This window comes from Salmo salar, chromosome 06 (genome assembly GCF_965601325.2).
Source record: "Salmo salar chromosome 06, fSalSal1, whole genome shotgun sequence".
NCBI classification, from domain to species: domain Eukaryota; kingdom Metazoa; phylum Chordata; class Actinopteri; order Salmoniformes; family Salmonidae; genus Salmo; species Salmo salar.
The window spans coordinates 69,530,546-69,550,347 of record NC_138296.1 but is presented as its reverse complement, the minus strand read 5'-3'; the positions used below and the strand labels follow the sequence as shown (position 1 = coordinate 69,550,347).

Here is a 19,802-nt window from a genome sequence, read left to right as displayed (position 1 = left end):
TCTACTTCGGCTTCAGTTAGTCCTGCCTCTTCCTGTTAGCTGACCTGTGGCAGTAGAAGACTGCGAAACCCGAGGTGCAGAAACATTCACTGCTAATGGGGTGTGAAATAGGTGGTGATGTAAGGCCTGCTGGAAATTCCCTAGACCTACTCAAGGAATAAGTGGCAAGGGAGTGACTAACACGTCGGACTGAATTGTAACGCTGGTTCAGTCTTATGACAATCCCTATACAGTAATGACCTCTTTATACCAACATCTGCAAAGTATTCAGCACTGAAACGAAGAGTAAAACAAGGCTTATAATAACCATGTGACAAGACGAGTCCAAGGTGCTCACTGAAGCTCAAATTCAGTATTTCTGCTGAATCATCGTTATCAAGCTTTTTAATATTTGATGAATGCCCTGCATATAAAACAGGTATGCTCTCCCACACATTCTCGTTGGTGCAGATCTAAACAGGTTATTTTCAAAGTCCGTGAAGAACTCTGAGAGAAACTGCTGATGCAGCACAAGTCTTTAGATCAGTCTCAGAGATCCTGTGCATCCTATTCTGTCCCACAGGAGAGAAATATCCAGATGAAAAAATTGTAGGAATTAGTTATTGAAACAATGTTAATTTAACACCACACAATTGAAATGTACTTTTTGATCATGTATTGCAATTTTTTATTTTACTCGCTCAAACAAAACAATGTTAGCATGTAAGAAAATTGTAATTAACATGAGAATGGTATGGTACAATTTGAATAAAATAAAAAATAAAGGAAACTGATAAATTCATTTCAGAGACATTTAGTTTAATTTCTCCCGCATATTTTTTATTATGTCCACCAGCTTCAGTTCCCTCAGTAGATGGCAAAATCTGAGTTTGAGGACAAAAATCAACAATTTGATATTAACTGATTTCAATTTAGAGGATATATTTATTTTCAGATTTCCAAGCGCCAAGAACCTAAACCGCTCTGCAACATACAAATGGCATGAGGAAAATACACCATGTCTGTACTTTGAAACAGATATTATTCTCCCTTTAAAATAACTATACCAAGATGCAAAAAAAAATATAAAGATTTTGACAGTTCCTAGTGTTATTACTGGTCTTTAAATCTTTTACATATTAAATGCAAATTCAGAACAAGGCACAAACCATGAAGATTACAAACAGAATTATCCGTAGATACGAATGATCCTTGATCAGAACATTTCACTACTCAATCCAAAGAAATCGATATATAGATATGTATCCTTCTCTTGACAATGATAAAACAAAAGGCGACTCAGTAGAGCGTGACGTGTGTAGGAGGAGATTGTAGCTGAAACCTTTGGTGCGATAGTCACACTATTGGCGATGGCTGCATCTTGTAAGCAGGTTCATCATAGTATCATGAATTGATGGGTTTATAAAGTGCAATCGATGCTGTAAACACTCGTGTGCAAACCTTCCTATGCTTTGATCCAGAGAGAATTAAATAAGTTGTGTTTGAGCAAAATACACACAAGGGGAGTGTTGTGAATAATGCTGACCACCACACCTCAGCTGTTGCCATGACATAACCCTGATCAAAGTCGATCCCCTTACCAGAAAGTCAAGAGAATAGAAGCAATAGAGTTTTACATTGAAGACAGTTCTTTCTTTCACACCAGTCTCAGGTTGACTTGGTTTCTCTCAGTTGATTGTACATCGAGATTATTAGGAACATGAACTCGGCACTGTACACAAAATGTTTTGTTTTGAAAAGGAAAGATTTTCAATAAAAAGTTGCTGCCATTCCTATGACCAAATGAGTCAAACAAGGTGGGCCATTATCAGGACTTAAAATTATAGGGGAGGAAATAAAGGCATTTAAAAAAAATAACAATAATCATTAAGCGCAAGTGAAACACTTAATGGCACAAGCATGTCCACGGATACATCATGCAGACAAACTTATTTCTGGGGTGTCCCTCATGTCCTTCTTCTTTACTATTTCTTTCAAATGTAGCAAAACAAATTAGAATATGGAATTTAGCTGCAATATCAATAAAAAGACACAGTAGCCTTGAATCCCAAAACAAAATACCACGAATTGAAAAAATAATGGCATGCCTCAGTAAATTAAGTACATAAATGGCTATAAACAGGGAGGGTCTGTTCATCCATCTCTTCTCTACCCATCTGTTTCACACAGTTAGAATCTATGGAGGAGATACTGTCACACAGTCACATCCTTAACAGGTGTTCAGAATGGAGTTAAAAGAACACAAACATTTAAAAGGAATAATGTGGGGGAAATTCAACCCAGATGCTACACTTATTGCTTATAAACCAATTGACAATCATTCAATTTCGTGGCAGCCTCACGACGCCCACCGTACAAAACCTTACATGCACCAAAAATCGTCCAGAAATTGCGAGGGAGAGGAAAAAAAGTTCAGCTCATAATAACAGTACAGAGATTTCAAATAGCTCCATCTCCAGATCTGGTCCTGGTGATTTTAGCATTATTAACCATCACTAATTGACAGAGGTTGTTTGGTAAAGAGCTGCAATGATTGACGTTTAGAAAGGCATACCCTTTGTGACTGTCTCATCAGCCTGCAACACACAGAAATGCAAAACAGTAGCTCGTTAGAGCAATCGTTTCTATAGAAAAAAAGAAGATAATGATATTCGGATACTAAGCCAAACAGACCGAGAGACAGACCATCATGTAAAGAGTTGATTAAGCTACTTGATATGGCCATAGTTTACATTAAAACAGACATGATTGAAAGACTTGTAGATATAGTTTTTTCTTCTTTTGTACATACTCAGGTTAAAATAGTATTTGAGGAAGACTAGCTTTACAGAGTCCTGCAGCAGTAGACAATACCAAGTCCATCAGTCAGTCCTTCATTCACACCCAGAGGCTCCCTCCTATGGCCCTATGGGGAACTGAGTCCTACTTCCCTTACCCTCCTGCCTCCAAACTTCACACTCACCCACTAAATGTGCCTTTTCACTATGAAATCACATGTGCACGCTAACTGTTCCAATTCTTAGTGTAAATGCTGTCTGTTTGATTTCTCACACTTCAATGGTTAATACAGTATACAGTTCAATATAGTTAGTTTTTTATTTGTTGATTTTCCTTGTTTTCTTTTGTTATCGACAAAGAGAGAAATCTTTGCATAATGACAGTCACTGCTCTTTTAAGACTGTGTCCTGTCCTCCAGGTGAGGCTGTGGGAAAATGGCAGGAACGGCCAGGCTTCACAAGATGGATACCAGCAGTGCTTCCATGCTACACGCCTCCCGCTCTCCCTCGTCCCCAGCTGTGTGTGACGCTGTTCTGCCGACAAAATGCTGTCTTCTGTATTAATACGGTTATTATTGTTATCATCGCCACCTTTTTAGACTTTTTTTGTTTTCCTTTTTCGGTTCTTTATAATATTGTCCTATCTGAAGTTGACCTGTCGCAGGTGTCCGGTAATGGATGTAATGCACAGGCAGGTGAGATCCTTCTACGCCGTGTTCGACTTTCCCAGCTCCTCCCTGATGGCTGTGGACAGACAAACAACATGTCAGTTATATGGTATTTTGGGTTGTCTTTGGTGTGATATGCAGTGGCGTGAATGGTGCAATGATAATTCTCTGATGACAAAGGTACAGTAGGCCTCAACTGAACGCAAGATGTTCCTGTGCTTAGAGGAACTTATTTCACGCCGTGTCACCTATTACACGGCAGAAGCCCTGGCCGTGACCCCACTCTCCGAGGGCGTCATATGGGGAGTTGGGATATGCAGAAAACACGTTTCCAATTCACACCTCACACTTGTACAGGTTACCCACTTGTACATGCAGTGAAACAGGAGAAATATAAAGCACCCTCTGTATGTGCATCAGGTTGCTCAAGCAGTCAGTTACCATCAATAAGTTCCTCTTTCAGCTTCGACAACTCCTTCCTCATCTCGTCCAGAATGTCCTGAAAATAAGGTTGGAAAGACAATTAGAGACAAAACACAGTGGAAAAACAAAGAATTTGTTTCAAACAGGCACTTTGGACATGTGAAATGGATTGAAACTTTCACCAAAGCAGAGGGACGGAACAGTGAATTTAGCATCAGTGAGAGATACTGCCCCAGAGAACTGAATGAGTGTTAGTCAGCCCATAGTGTTACCACTGTATTACTCTTCTGTCTCTGACTGAGGCTGCTGCTGTGGGCACAGATAGGGAGGGTATAAGGAGAATCTACACTTATCTAACAGGCTCATTCATAGGGGAGGAGGGAGGGATTGCCCCAGCTTGGGACACAGTCATTGGGCACACCCTCTCAGGGCTCTGTAGTATGCTGTGTAAAATACTACAGCTCCACTGTTCTGCCAGCAAACAGCAAGTCTGTCATTTTTTACTTGTGTCCTCTGAATACCTGTTTCAATCTGTCGTAGTCGAGACCTTCTGTTGGCACCCCGTTGGCACTTAGGGATCCAGTCGGTGTGGGTGTGGACTTCGGTCTGTAGACGAGATAAACAGAAAAAGTTACAGTGGTATACCTAAATTGGGGCTGTTGTCGAGGGGGAGTCCAGAAGTCACTATTGGAGGAAAACCAGACAGAAAAGTATCTACTGTGGCTGGGTCATTCTACATTCTGCATTTACTCATCACACTTCAATCACTTTAAAAAACAGTTACATTAGCATTTTTTTGCAACTACAACGTAAACAACTTGAAAGAAAGTGCAAATTCATTCAAATTGACAGTTTGATTTGAAAACACAGCAAGAAACATAGGAAGTTAAAATATTTAACACAGAGAAAATTGTCATCATACCCCAACATTCATTCTTTTAAATTCAGTATTGGGAAATTGATCTACAAATCTGGCAAGGTAGAGAATAATGTACAATAATGATTTTCATATCCATGTGTCAAAATTGATAACTACACTAGTTGAAAACAGCTGAGCGTATTTGACAGGGTACCTAACCCTTTGGCTGCCCACAATCAGTATAAAGCCCTTTCATGAACTTGATTTGTTAGTTTGAGTATCATTATGCTCTGAGCAAACTGAATCTATACTGAACAAAAGATCCTCTGGTCTGATGAAACCGAGATTGAACTCTTTGGCCTGAATGCCAATCGTCACGTCTGGAGGAAACCTGGCACCATCCCTATGGTGACGCGTGGTGGCAGCATCATGCTGTGGGGATGTTTTTCAGTGGCAGGGACTGGGAGACTAGTCAGGATCGAGGGAAAGACGAACGGAGCAAAGAGATCCTTGATGAAAACCTGCTCCAGAGTGCTTAGGACCTCCGACTGGGGCGAAGGTTCACCTTCCAACAGGACAACGACCCTAAGCACACAGCCAAGACAATGCAGGAGTGGCTTCGGGACAAGTCTCTGAATATCCATGAGTGAAACCGATCGAACATCTCTGGAGAGACCTTAAAATAGCCGTGCAGCGACTCTCCTCATTCAACCTGACAGAGCTTGAGAGGATCTGCAGAGAAGAATGGGAGAAACTCCCTCAAATACAGGTGTGCCAAGCTTGTAGGCTGTAATTGCTGCCAAAGGTGCTTCGACAAAGTACTGATTAAAGGGTCTGAATACTTATGTAAATGTGATATTTAATTTTTTTATTTATACATTATGGGGTATTGTGTGTAGATTGATGAGGAAAACCCCCCAAATGTAATCGATTTTAGAATAAGGCTGTAACGTAACAAAATGTGGAAAGTCAAGGGGTCTGAATACTTTCCGAATGCACTGTAAATTACGCAACATGCAACAATTTCAAAGATTTTACTGAGTTACAGTTCATATAAGGAAATCAGTCAATTGAAATTGATTCATTAGGCCTAATCTATGGATTTCACATGACTAGGAATACAGATACACATCTGTTGGTCACAGATACCTTAAAAAACTACTCAGTATCTGCTGTGACCACCATTTGCCTCATGCAGCGTGACAACTCCTTTGTATAGATTTAATCAGGCTGTTGATTGTGGCATGTGGAATGTTGTCCCACTCCTGGCTGTGTGAAGTTGCTGGATATTGGCAGGACGTGGAACACGCTGTCTTACACGTCGATCCAGAGCATCCCAAACATGCTCAATGGGTGACATGTCTGGTGAGTATGCAGGTCATGGAAGAACTGGGACATTTTCAGCATCTAGGAATTGTGTACAGATCCTTGTGACATGGGGCCATGCATTATCATGCTGAAACATGAGGTGATGGCGGCGGATGAATGGCACGACAATGGGCCTCAGGATCTCATCACGGTATCTCTGTGCATTCAAATTGCAGCTGATGAAATGCAATTGTGTTTGTTATCCGTAGCTTATGCTTGCCCATACCATAACCCTACCACCACGGGGCACTCTGTTCACAACATTGAACAGAGTGCAACCGCTCGCCCACACAACGCCATACACGTGGTCTGCGGTTGTGAGGCCGGCTGGACGTATTGTAAAATTCTCAAAACTTGAAACATAGTTGAAGTCAAAAGTTTACATACACCTTAGCCAAATACATTTAAACTCAGTTTTTCAGCATTCCTGACGTTTAATCCTAGTAAAAATCCCTGTCTTAGGTCCGTTAGGATCCCCACTTTATTTTAAGAATGTGAAATGTCAGAATAATAGTAGAGAGAATGATTTATTTAAGCTTTTATTTCTTTCATCACATTTCCAGTGGGTCAGAAGTTTACATACAATCAATTAGTATTTAGTAGCATTGCCTTTAAATTGTTTAACTTGGGTCAAACGTTTTGGGTAGCCTTCCACAAGCTTCCCACAATAAGTTGGGTGAATTTTGGCCCAATCCTCCTGACAAGAGCTGGTGTAACTGAGTCAGGTTTGTAGGCCTCCTTGCTCGCACATACTTTTTCAGTTCTGCCCACACATTTTCTATAGGATTGAGGTCAGGGCTTTGTGATGGCCACTCCAATACCTTGACTTTGTTGTCCTTAAGCCATTTTGCCTCAACTTTGGATGTATGCTTGGGGTCATTGTCCATTTGGAAGACCCATTTGCGACCAAGCTTTAACTTCCTGACTGATGTCTTCAGATGTTGCTTCAATATATCCACATAATTTTGCTTCCTCATGATGCCATCTACAGTGAGGGAAAAAAGTATTTGATCCCCTGCTGATTTTGTACGTTTGCCCACTGACAAAGAAATTATTTTAATGGTAGGTTTAATGCGCAGTCACAGCCCGATGCGCTCGGTGCAAGCTCCTCACCGTTGTCGTGCTAAGGTTGGCACTCAGCCAGCAAGGACTATGCCTGCTCAGCATTCCTGCCCTCCAGTGCGCCTCCATAGCCCAGTACGTCCTGTGCCTGCTCCTCGCACTCTCCCTCCAGTGCGCCTCCATAGCCCAGTACGTCCTGTGCCTGCTCCTCGCACTCTCCCTCCAGTGCGCCTCCATAGCCCAGTACGGCCGGTGCCTGCTCTGAGCACCCGGTCCTCAGTGCGTCTCTCCAGTCCAGTGAGACCTGTTCCAGCTCCACGAGTAAAGCCTCCAGTGATAATCTATAGTCCGAAGCCTGTAGAGATGATCCATGGCACGGAGCCTTTAGTGATGATCCATGGCCCGGAGCCTGTAGGGATGTTCCATGGCACAAAGCCTCCAGAGGTAATCCATGGCCCGGAGCCTGTAGGGATAATCCATGGCAAGAAACCTGGAGGGATTATTCATGGTCCGGAGCCTGTAGGGATAATCCATGGCAAGAAGCCTGTAGGGATAATCCATGGCACGAAGCCTCCAGTGATGATCCATGGCACGGAACCTGCATCGATGATCCATGGCACGGAGCCTGCAGCGACGCTCCTCAGTCCGGAGCCTCCAGCGACGCTCCTCAGTCCGGAGCCTCCAGCGACGCTCCCCAGTCCGGAGCCTCCAGCGACGCTCCCCAGTCCGGAGCCTCCAGCGACGCTCCCCAGTCCGGAGCCTCCAGCGACGCTCCCCAGTCCGGAGCCTCCAGCGGCGGTCCCCAGTCCGGAGCCTCCAGCGGCGGTCCCCAGTCCGGAGCCTCCAGCGGCGGTCCCCAGTCCGGAGCCTCCAGCGGCGGTCCCCAGTCCGGAGCCTCCAGCGGCGGTCCCCAGCCCGGAGTCTTCAGCGGCGGTCCGCAGCCCGGAGTCTTCAGCGGCGGTCCGCAGCCCGGAGTCTTCAGCGGCGGTCCGCAGCCCGGAGTCTTCAGCGGCGGTCCGCAGCCCGGAGTCTTCAGCGGCGGTCCGCAGCCCGGAGTCTTCAGCGGCGGTGATGATCCACGGTCTGGTTCCTCCGGACACACAGAAGCCTCCCCCTTTTCCTCCAAACAAAACGATGATCATTATGGCCAAACAGTTCTATTTTTGTTTCATCAGTACTTTTTGGAGAAATGTCCTCTGGTCTATCTTTGTCCCCATGTGCAGTTGCAAACCGTAGTCTGGCTTTTTTAATGGCGGTTTTGGAGCAGCGGCTTCTTCTTTGCTGAGCGGCTTTTCAGGTTTTGTCGATATAGGACTCGTTTTACTGTGGATATAGATACTTTTGTGCCTGTTTCCTCCAGCATCTTCACACGGTTCTTTGCTGTTGTTCTGGGATTGATTTGCACTTTTCGCACCAAAGTACATTCATCTCTAGGAGACAGAACTCGTCTCCTTCCTGAACGGTATGATGGCTGCATGGTCCCATGGTGTTTATACTTGTTTACTATTGTTTGTATAGATGAACGTGGTACCTTCAGGCGTTTGGAAATTGCTCCCAAGGATGAACCAGAATTGTGGAGGTCTACCATTTTCTTCTGAGGTCTTGGCTGATTTCTTTTCATTTTCCCATGATGTCAAGCAAAGAGGCACTGAGATTGAAGGCAGGCCTTGAAATACATCCACAGGTACACCTCCAATTGACTCAAATTATGTCAATTAGCCTGTCAGAAGCTTCTAAAGCCATGACATCATTTTCTGGAATTTTCCAAGCTGTTTAAAGGCACAGTCAACTTAGTGTATGTAAACTTCTGACCCACTGGAATTGTGATACAGTGAATTATAAGTGAAATTATCTGTCTAAACAATTGTTGTAAAAATTACTTGTGTCATGCACAAAGTAGATGTCCTAACCAACTTGCCAAAACTATAGTTTGTTAACAAGAAATTTGTGGAGTGGTTGAGAAACAGGTTTTAATGACTCCAACCTACGTGTATGTCACGCTCTGACCTAGGAGAGCTGTGTTTTCTCTGTTTAGTTAGGTCAGGGTGTGATAGGTGGGTGGGCATTCTATGTTTTGTTTTCTATGTTTTGGCCGTATGGTTTCCAATCAGAGGCAGCTGTCTATCGTTGTCTCTGATTGGAAGCCATACTTAGGCAGCCTGTTTTTCCCTCTGTTTTCGTGGGTAGTTGTATTCTGTTTTGTTCATATACCTGACAGAACTGTTGACTGTCGTTTTGTTTTCTTTGTTTAAGAGTTCATTAAAAGTAAAGATGAGCACTCAACACGCTGCGCATTGGTCCCCTTTATACGACGCCCGTTACAGTGCATGTAAACTTCCGACTTCAACTGTATGTGGCATTGTGTTGTGTGATAAAACCTCACATTTTAGAATGGCCTTTTACAAAGTATAAAATCCTCCCTAACAGGGATGCCAAAAATGTGTGCGCAAAATTTGAGAGAAATATGCTTTTTTAATTTTATTTCAGCTCATGAAACATGGGAACAACACTTTACATTGCCTTTATGTTTTTGTTCAGTGTAGATTTAGGCAAAGTGAACCAGTAAATGAACTGGAAAACGGTCCTATAACTGGAATCACTAGTAGAATAGCTTAATGCCTTAGGTAAAGCCAGCCCAAAGCAAACATGTTACACACACACCAGCCATATGAGTTCACACAGCTAACATTGGGTAGTTCAGCCCAATTCAAACACAATCAAGTTGACTTTGTGTGTCAGAGTTCAGAAAAAGGCAGCTATAGTTAGAGCATGCACAAACAATGCAGCAGCCACACACAGCCATGCATCTCCGTTACTGGATCAGCTGTGACAGGAAACCATTGCCAACAAGAAAATCACCATGGGCTACAACTGAAATTATTAAAGAAAATGACACACTTTCTGAGTGTGAAACCGATGAGGAAATTAATTCTGTGAACAGCCAACAGCTTGCCAGGGAGAAAGTAGAAGCCAAGAGAGTAGGAAAGGTGTAACATTAGGTTACAAGAATGTTAGCTTGTTACGATTCCCAACAGCTGTCTTTCTGTAGTGTATGTGTTTGTGTCTGTTGTAGTGGTCTGGTCCTCTGGCCTCCTCTATAGGTCAGATATGAATACCAGTTTATGGAGGAGGAATTATCTACGCCCATCTGCAAATGCAGGGCTGTGTGGCCTTATCTATGGGGTTCTTCTGAGACAGTTGGCACAGATGTGAATATTCTCAGCACTGGGAGGGGTCTCCTCTATCTTGCTCACTATACAGTAGCACACAGCCACAGAGTCAGTGTTGAGTATGTGTGTATACTAAAGCAAAGCAACTGGAAGAGGTTACATGAATTCATAGATACTTAGATTGGTTTTTCATGTATAAACAATAAACCATTTTTATACCTAGTGTTCATTAGCAATCAGGTGATAACTTTGTTGGCAAAATGAATATATGGGAAATACAGGTTTAGCTATAGCTAGCAGGGAATCTGGAAAAACAACAGCTATTGATGATACATTGATTTGTTTTCAGTTAACTTTACATTGATAAAGCATTAGAATTTTCTAAGGATCCGGTAATTGTCTTTTCCTGCTAATATGCAACACCGGCCTCTTTAATAAGGAAGTTCTAAATAACATCTAAAAAAATATCATACATTCTCAGAGGATGAATACAAAAAAGGACTTCTGGGGAGGGCAGCCTGCATTCTGTTTTGCACATACTGGAAGTGTATTTCCAGAACACTTTCTCGTCAACAAACCCTCATTTAAATCCCTGCAATTAAACCTGGAATTGTAGGCTTTGATTGACACATCCCAGGAGTCATGACGTTGGCCTCTTTGAGTACAGGGAGGACAGTTGACCCCCTCCCCCCCTTTGCACCATCCCCCAACCTACCTTCCCCCACCCAGTCCCTGTGTGAAGGAGTGGTAAAATTCCAGGAGAGTCTCTGGCCACATGGCCCATAGAGAGACACAGGAAATTCTTCCAACTCACAGAATTGGGGAGCCAAGCGACATTTGTGTTCTGGAGAAGGTATGGAAGATTGGTGAAGAATCCAGCTACGAACTGGTCCGCTTGGTACAATTTTGTGATACTCAGAAGAGACAATATAGCCATATTACCATAAAACTGTTTATATAATAGCCTCAGCGATGGGACTTGCATCCACATGGTTGTATAAAATGTATTAATAAGGATAAAGCTATTTGTAATACATTGAGATGCTATGTACTGATGTTAATGTGATAGAATTATATTTCTGTACCAAGCTTAACTCAGTCATCGGCACGCCCCCAGGGACACAGACAGGACCAGGCGTCATGTGACATGTTCACTATAAAACTATACTCTGATCTACTTTCTTCAGACCCGGCCTCCACTCCATTGCGAGTTGGCCAATAGGTTTGACCATCCAAGTACTCTACTGAAAGTGAACTATACCACGTGGTTAACTTTTAGACTATCGATACCGACAGAATAAGAACAAGTCTTTGATATTAATTATTAGTCTGCAGCTAAGTAAATTATATCATTGAACGCGACGACCAACAAAACAACCATTCTATAACGACATTAATGAATGTCGCTTTGAAAGATCCATTCTAACCGAGAGAGAGAGAGAGAGAGAGAGAGAACGCGGACAAAACTCTCCAACAGAACGACGCTCCAACAAGGATCCCGACGACACACTGAGCGTAAATATATATTGATTGCAATTGTTCCCGAATGAGTGAGCGTTCAATTGTCAATTGTTAATATTAATGAACTCTGTGTACCTCCTCAGCTGAACATTTTATGACCCATTGTCTAACAGACCAGCCATGCCTGTTTTAGCCCACTAGGGCACATTACTCTACCAATTCTTTGTGATGATAATTACTGTTTGTATACTTTCTGTGAATTAATTAGTTTAATAAATAAATGATTTTAAGACAATTGATGTATGGATGACTCTTAGTAAAGACTGGGTTCGTGCAGATACAACAATTTACGACGTTTGGAATGAGACTGGACGCGAGGTAAAATACACCATTTAAACCAGAAGATAATCGGCCTATACTATAATAGAATATAATATATAATGTTATAATATAGGAAAGTTATATTAGGAAAATTATAACTTTGTAATCTGAATATTTTCCTTGGTGCCCCGATCTCCTAGTTAATTACAATTAAACGATGAATCAGTTTGATCGCGTGATAATAATTACAGGGAGTTAATTGATAAACATGTCTTCAGTTTAATGGTACCCCAAAGACACGACACAGGAACACTCACTGCTACGGACAGCCTAGCTAGCGGTAGCCTAGCGGTAAGCAGCAGCCCCATGCCTTAGTCATGTTAATAACCAGTCATAAACCAGCAAGCCCAGGGGTCGGACCCCAGCAGTGTGACATGCTATGCTCTGTGCTCCTTTTTTAGTCACGTGATGATGAGCGGCAATGCTGAGGCACTCAGTGATTCAGATAGGTAGTGGATATTTACCTAGTCGTGTTTGACCCAGTAATGGATTTAGACTCAGCGACTATGTAATATAGACATTTGCACATGAAAGCACAGGATTGAAAGCTACGCCCATTTATGGGATGGAATGCTGGTATTTACCTTCCAATGACCGGGGATTTGCTACCATTCATAGTGTTAGTCCTCTCCCAAGGTTTTCTGGGCATGTCTGAGGAGAAAACAAAAAAACATTGGATATATTACACTGATAGAACTGAACCACTATCAGGAGACAAAAAAAAATACAAACAAACCACAGACTGAAAAATATTAGCAAACCTACAGACACAAATAGATCTGTCCAACTACATTAACTGCTGGCTAATACTAACTAGGATCTTGGTGATCTGATTGTGGAAGGTGCATGTTGCTGTTCTGGTCCTTCATATATCTCTGACCACTACAGTCCTGTATTGTATACTAGTATACTATACTCACCAGGTGTACTACAAGCTGACACTTTGGGAGTTGTGTTGCCCTCGCTGCTCTCATCCTATTGGAGAGAAGCACAGGGCATTCAAAGGTCAGAATTTCTAGGTCAGGCAGCTTCAGATAAACAGGTGCGAATATATGACCTGTTTTTAAGTAAATAATCCACTGAAGGAGAGCCATTGATCCTCTTTAATGTCACTAATGACCATCAAAGAGAACCATATGAAGCCCCAAAGACATCCCGAAGAGGGAAAACAAACACCAGGGTACTGAATTATAGATGGGTAAATTACAAGTCACATAATACGTTGCATGGATTAACTGTGTGTGCATTAATAGTGTTTAACATGTCAGTCAGTCATACTCACAGCTCGCTGCTCTGGCTCAGGCGATGATCCCTTCTCTGCAATTCTTCTCCTGAAAAACAATACAGAATATTAGATATATTCCCAACCTCATAACAGGTTATACTGTATGCCTAAGCAATAATAATCTAACTTCTATAATAATCTAACCCGACAGCTACATGGTCTGCAATGATATGGCACTCATGGAATTCACAGATTTATTGTGACATTTCCTCCCCCATCCTCAATATTGTCCTCTCATGTTGTAGATGGGGATGTAATGTAGTCACCTCCTGGCCAGTAGGGCGCTCATCTCCTCCATCAGGCCCCCTCCTCCAGGTGCACCTCCCAGAGGGCCGTTCCCTCCGGGTTTGGCCCCTGCAGAGCCAGCCAAACCCCCAGCCATGGCTGCAGCCAGAGCAGCTGCGGCATCACCACCGCTATCACTCTGAGGGGACAGAGAGAAGGACATGACAGTGTTGTAGTGGCAGGCCATGTTACAGAGGCACATAACTGGAGGTCAGGTATGGTGGAGTACAGTATATGGAGGAGTGAAGCATAGTTTGGCTACATGATTACTGTGACTGGTGTTGGATAAGCCCTCTATCCTGGGATGAGGATATGGGATGTGACAAACAGTTTGTGTCTGTGCAAGTGTAGAGATGTTTGTGTTTCTGTGTGTGTTAGCCTCTCACCCTTGGCACTTTACGCAGCTTGGCTCCAGCGAGGGCCGCAGCCAGCCCGGACAGGGGGCGGTCCTCGGACGGGGAGAAGAGGCCAGGTGGCAGGGGAGGGGCTGGGGGAGGGGGAGGGTGGGCCTGGCCACCGGGGGGAGGTGGCGGTCCGGGTGGGGAAGGAGGCCCGCCGCTGGTAGGAGTGAGTGTGGGGGGTAAGGGGGGAGGGGGGGGAGGGCCTGGTGGGGCTGGGGGGGCAGCGGCCGTGGGGATCACAGTGGAGCCGGGAGGGAGGGGGGGAGGGGGAGGAGGGGTGGGCGGCACCAGAGTCAACGCTGTGTCTGTTTGGGTGTGGGGGGGAGAAGAGTAAATGGTCATTATCAAACTTTGGGACTCACAGAAAGAGCAGAGTCAGGAGTTCTCTCCTGTTTAGTGTTCTCCTCACACACAAAACTCAGGCTTCCTAAAGTACCCATACTATACTCACATTATCAGGCTTGACCATTTATTGGTAAACTTCATACACGGTATGAACATGCTACATCCACGTGTTGTTTGTCATACAACATGCACATTAGTGAGTTATGGCCTAAATGTATCCATTTGATGGAAGCAAATGGAGACATCCCACACAAACAAGGCAGAAAATGTACACACAAACACAGACGCACAGTGAAAATGCATTGGACACAGGACCTCTAGCGGTCTAAGTTAGGACAATATCTGCATAAGAGTAGCCCTAAACCACTGAACCACATAGAGAAGTATTAACTCTAATAATTAGCTTGTAGAAAATCATTATGATTCCTCAACACAGACAGATGATTGGATCAATAAGCCATAATGGAATGTGCCCATATTGAGCTCCTGTCAATGAGGTTCAGTCCAAGTGGGGGAAATAGTCAGACTGAATCTACATATAAACGCTACTAAAGAGTTACTCAAGGGTGAGTTTTAATACATAAAAATATGCCACTTTATCAACCAAAAAATATATTGTATCATTAATGCTAACGCAGTATTAGAATTATGTGAATCGGAAAATTTTAAACTGCAAAGGTTTTCAGAAAGATTTAGAATAACTACTATTGAATGAAATGTTATTTCCAATAAAGTTGGTAAGGTAATCAGATCAATGTGAGGGCAGGTTTAGGGAGAATAATAAATAGCTTGTCCTCATTTCACATGCAAATTGGTAAATAGAGGAACGCTCTATCAGTATACACAGACAGTGGTGGCTTGGATAATAAATGAATGATATCAAATGCAGATGTGATTTATCTGATAATAATTCTATTCAGCAGAGGGAGAAATGATCATTTATATATTATTGATTCCAGCCACTACTCGTACCCTGGATAACTTGTGACTGTAAAGACTGCCACTGAGTTTGGCCAATTAAGTCATTTCATCATCGAAATATAACCAACATTTCTGTTCATTTCTCAGCATTAGCGACCCTCCCCATCCCCTGAAACGTACAGTAGCATCATCACAACAAACCTAATCAAGTGAACAAGGATGGAGCAGAAATAAAAGCGCTGTTCAGACGAGTCAACTCTCCACCCGTCAGTCCCTTACTGTTCGTAACACGTATACAATCCTACTGTCACCAGACCCAGTAGGCTTGATTAACACTGACATGACAAGTGAGGTTGAAAAGTCATGGTAAAATAAGGTCATCACAAATTGCTGAAAAATAATCATTTGAGGTGAGAAAATAAACAAGCAAAAGAGAAACAATGAGACAATGATCCTTCCAGACTGGAGTGATCGCTAGATGGATCAGAACCCCGTCTGTAAGAGGGCAAACAAACATACACGCCATGCCCAACAACCAGACTCCATTCAAACCTACGACAGATCACCAGACAACTCAAGACCATGAAAGCAACAGCATGGACATGCATGGTATGAGCATTCTGGCCAAGGTGAGTCAAACAGACACACATGACCAACATAGATTGACAAGCACCTACAGAACATTCTCAACAGCCACATAGAACCCGGCCAAAACCACATTAGCCATGCTAGTCACAGCTGCTGCCAGCATTGGCGCCCAGTTGGTTAGGGCAGGCCCCCTGCTCCCTGGCACCCCATTAGTGGGTGAGCGGAGGTGGAGGTAAAGGTAGAGAGGCTGAGAGAGGTGAGGCCTTACCCTGCTGGGCCAGAGGGTCTGCAGGCTGAGAGGCCTCTGGAGCCACGGAGCAGGAGTCTCCCAGCACAGAGAGGTTTACAGAGAGGTCAGCAGATGCAGGGGGAGCTGTGGAAGGAGAAGGGACAATAGCAGGCTGGGATGAGGGAGAGGACACAAGGGGAGCGATGTGGAAGACGACGGGCGACTGCTGGCAGGACGACGACAGGGACAGGGAGAGAGGGGGCAGCGGTGGAGGGGGAGGTGGGGTCGGAGGAGGAGGTGGTGGGGTGGGGTTGCTGCTGTTGCCGATGGTGACAGGTGAAGGAGCGGGGAACATGGGGGGCCCGTTGGGGGAGGGAGAGGAGTGTTTCTGTGACAGGGGGCTGGGGGCCGGGATGGCGATGACGGGGCGAGGGCCAGTGGCCTTGCCCGGCGGGCTACTGATCATGACGGGGGGCGAGGGAGGCAGGGGGCTGAAGTTGGTTGCTGACCACACCACTGACTTGGAGGGGGTTGCCGGGGATGGGGCAGGGGCAGGGGCCTGGGGAGGGACAGGCTGTCGCCTGGGGACTGTGGCGTAGTGGGGCAGGACCGGATGGAAGGCGGAGCCTAGTGAGGTGGCGAATCGGGAGGCAGAGTGTCGTAGAGGCGGGGTGGGGGGTGTTGCAGAGGAGGGTGACGGGGTGGGTGGAGGGTAGTTGGGGGTGGTGGGAGACACAGACGTAGAGGAGGTCTTGGAGGAGTACTCTGGAGGTGGAGGGGTGTGGAGGGTACTTTCAAATGCTACACACATCAGATGGACAGGACAGGACAGGAGGGGAGAAGCAGCCACAGTGCAGCCACACAAGAGGGAAAGAACACAGAACAGGAGAGAGAGAAAGGGGGAAACAGAAAGAATAGAGAAGGGGCAAATGAAGCAGGTAACTAGCAGACCTAAATCTCCTTTTTCTTGATTTTTTTATTCTTTCTCTGACAGAAAAGATGCTACTATTAGTACACGAGGTTAGACCAAACCAGAGGCAGACTCTAGAAACAATGTGTCATAATGTGTACACATGGATAGAGAAGCAGCAGAAAACCATAAATCGTCTATCTTTCAGGAGGGAGCATTTGGCTTGAGCCCCTCGGTGAAGGTAGGCTGATCTAGTCAGTCTCTGGTGGAACAGCACACACCAGATACAGTTACGCACTCTCCATATCTCATCCAAAACGATCCTATCCATACCAGGACTGGGCAAGCAGAACAGTTGTATTCTATACATTTGGAAGTCAAGGCACCACAATTGAGAGACTTAACCAATTTGGACATGTTTGGTTTCAGTAACTGACTGATTGCACAGACTCTGGTAGAAACTTATCCCAAGATAACAAATTGCTTCAATATTTGGGTGACTATACAGCTTCGATCACTTGCAATTCCCCATTACCTAGCTTTCTATCAGAATGACAGGTAGCCTAGTGGTTAAGAGCATTGGGCCAGTAACCGAAAGGTCGCTCTGGAAAAGAGCGTCTGCTAAATGACCAAAATAATGCTACTATAGATATATATATATATATAAATGATTTCAAGCCAGAAACCTTTACTAAAGAAACTATTTTGAATTGACAAGGAGTTTGCATAAAGTCTTACTGAACCACACAGAAAAAAATCCCATAATAAAATTCCTCATGGTGCTTTTTAGTCAATACCCCCATCAGTAGTATCCCCTCATCTCTCATGTACATAACCAGTGAGGAGAGGTGGGGGTAGTATCGCTGGGTGGTCACGTTGCCAGAGTTTGACTGCATGCTCCAAATGATCCATGCTCTGTTTTGTTGTGGGGCCCCAGCCAGCGTAGCCCTAGAGTTAGCCTAGAGTTAGCCTAGAGTTAGCCTAGAGTTAGCCTAGAGTTAGCCTAGAGTAGAGTTAGCCCTAGAGTTAGCCCTAGAGTTAGCCCTAGAGTTAGCCCTAGAGTTAGCCCTAGAGTTAGCCTAGAGTTAGCCTAGAGCTGAGGCCGCTCCCGCCATATGTTTACTGAGGGCTAATGATGCTAATCCTTTGTGCCGGCCTCATTCTGCTCCACTGACCTCTCAGTGGTAGACTGAGCGCACACGCACGCACAAGCACACACACACCTCCGCCGTATGGGAAGCCTGGGCTCTCGCTGAGTGCTGCACTAGGCACACCTCCACACACAACAGCATGTAGACACACTCGTTCACATATACTCATGTGGTGAACACACACACACACACACACACACACACACCCCCCGTCCCCCCCCGTCCCCAACCACATCACAGACACATGAACACACCAACATTCTTGCCCTACATTCCGAACCACTTCACTCTATGTCATGTTACTTTCGAACAGACCATGTCCTGATTGGCTGTTGTTGAGTTGTTCTGAATGCTCACTGTGTTTCTGATACATCTCCACTAACTGGAAACATTGTTCATGTATGATTCTCCCACCCCATCTCTCTATCACACCTTTCCTCCTTCTGTTCCTCCAAACAGAAGACTAACTCTTCTCCCAATTTTCCCCTCCCCCCCACTCTCTCTGCCTCTCTCCCTCTTCTCATTTCTCCACTACCCCCTTCCCTCTTGTTCCCCTTTTCCTCCCCCTCTCTGGGTGGTTAGTGGCCACAGAAAGGCCCCAGCTTTGCTCTGTGATCCCAGAGTCGTAACCCATAAAGACACACACACACACACACACACACACACACACACACACATACACACACACACACATACACACACACATACACACACACACACACACACACACACACACACACACACACACACACACACACACACACACACACACACACACAAAAGCCCAAAATGGACATACACACTAACTAGAGTGTCCTAAAGAAGAGAGAGACCAGTGGAGTGAGGGACGGGCTTAAAACCACCCCTTTTATCAGGGATTTCCATCAGAGGACCGTTAGGAATGGCTAGATTAACGAGGTCGACACACAAGGAACTCCTTGTTGTTTCTAATGTAATAAGGCCTATAGCTAACGTGAGACAGACTCCACAGAGTTACAGACACATCAAGAAGCCCATCCGTAGATGCCCTACGAGCAGACCTCTTCCTCCACGACCCCGGGTTGGTTTAAGTGTTCAGTTAGAGGTCAACCATGGTTATTAACACACAACATGACTTCCACAGACATCCAGTGGGATACTAAACATGGAAATCCAACCCAAAGTTTTTGCGAGGCTATGTACAGTAGGCCAATAGCACACATGTATGCCGCAGGAGCCTAGAAGCATATGAAAAGTGCATTCGCACGCTTCAAAAGCACCCCAAATGTTAACATGCAGTGCAACATTAATGATGGTGTTTGTCTTGTCATGTACTGTGGAAATTGTGTCGTGCACACATTTATTATACAAAATGCCCGAGGAAAAATAAAATCTACTCGATACCATAATGCCTTAGACATGTTTATGGTAATGTCAATAGGATGGCCCCTCCCCCTGGGCAGGCAGCATGTTGTTGATGTATTTTTAGCCTCTGACTAACATGGAGAATCTAGCCCAGCTAATGTGATGAGTGTGGCA

General features: G+C 44.5%; 1 protein-coding gene across 1 annotated transcript in view; it reads right to left on the bottom strand.

Moving 5' to 3' along the window:
* Positions 1–638: 638 nt before the first annotated feature.
* LOC106607863 (ENAH actin regulator) overlaps positions 639–19,802 on the bottom strand; it is a 61,592-nt gene continuing 42,428 nt past the window's right edge. Inside the window, exons 5-13 of the mRNA XM_082976170.1 lie at positions 16,263–16,367; positions 14,126–14,445; positions 13,721–13,878; positions 13,452–13,500; positions 13,090–13,144; positions 12,754–12,820; positions 4,390–4,474; positions 3,887–3,944; positions 639–3,521 (exon numbers count right to left, since the gene is read on the bottom strand). Coding sequence (XP_082832296.1) covers positions 3,484–3,521; positions 3,887–3,944; positions 4,390–4,474; positions 12,754–12,820; positions 13,090–13,144; positions 13,452–13,500; positions 13,721–13,878; positions 14,126–14,445; positions 16,263–16,367 — 935 coding nt within the window. The 3' untranslated portion in view covers positions 639–3,483. The remainder of the gene's footprint in view (positions 3,522–3,886; positions 3,945–4,389; positions 4,475–12,753; positions 12,821–13,089; positions 13,145–13,451; positions 13,501–13,720; positions 13,879–14,125; positions 14,446–16,262; positions 16,368–19,802) is intronic.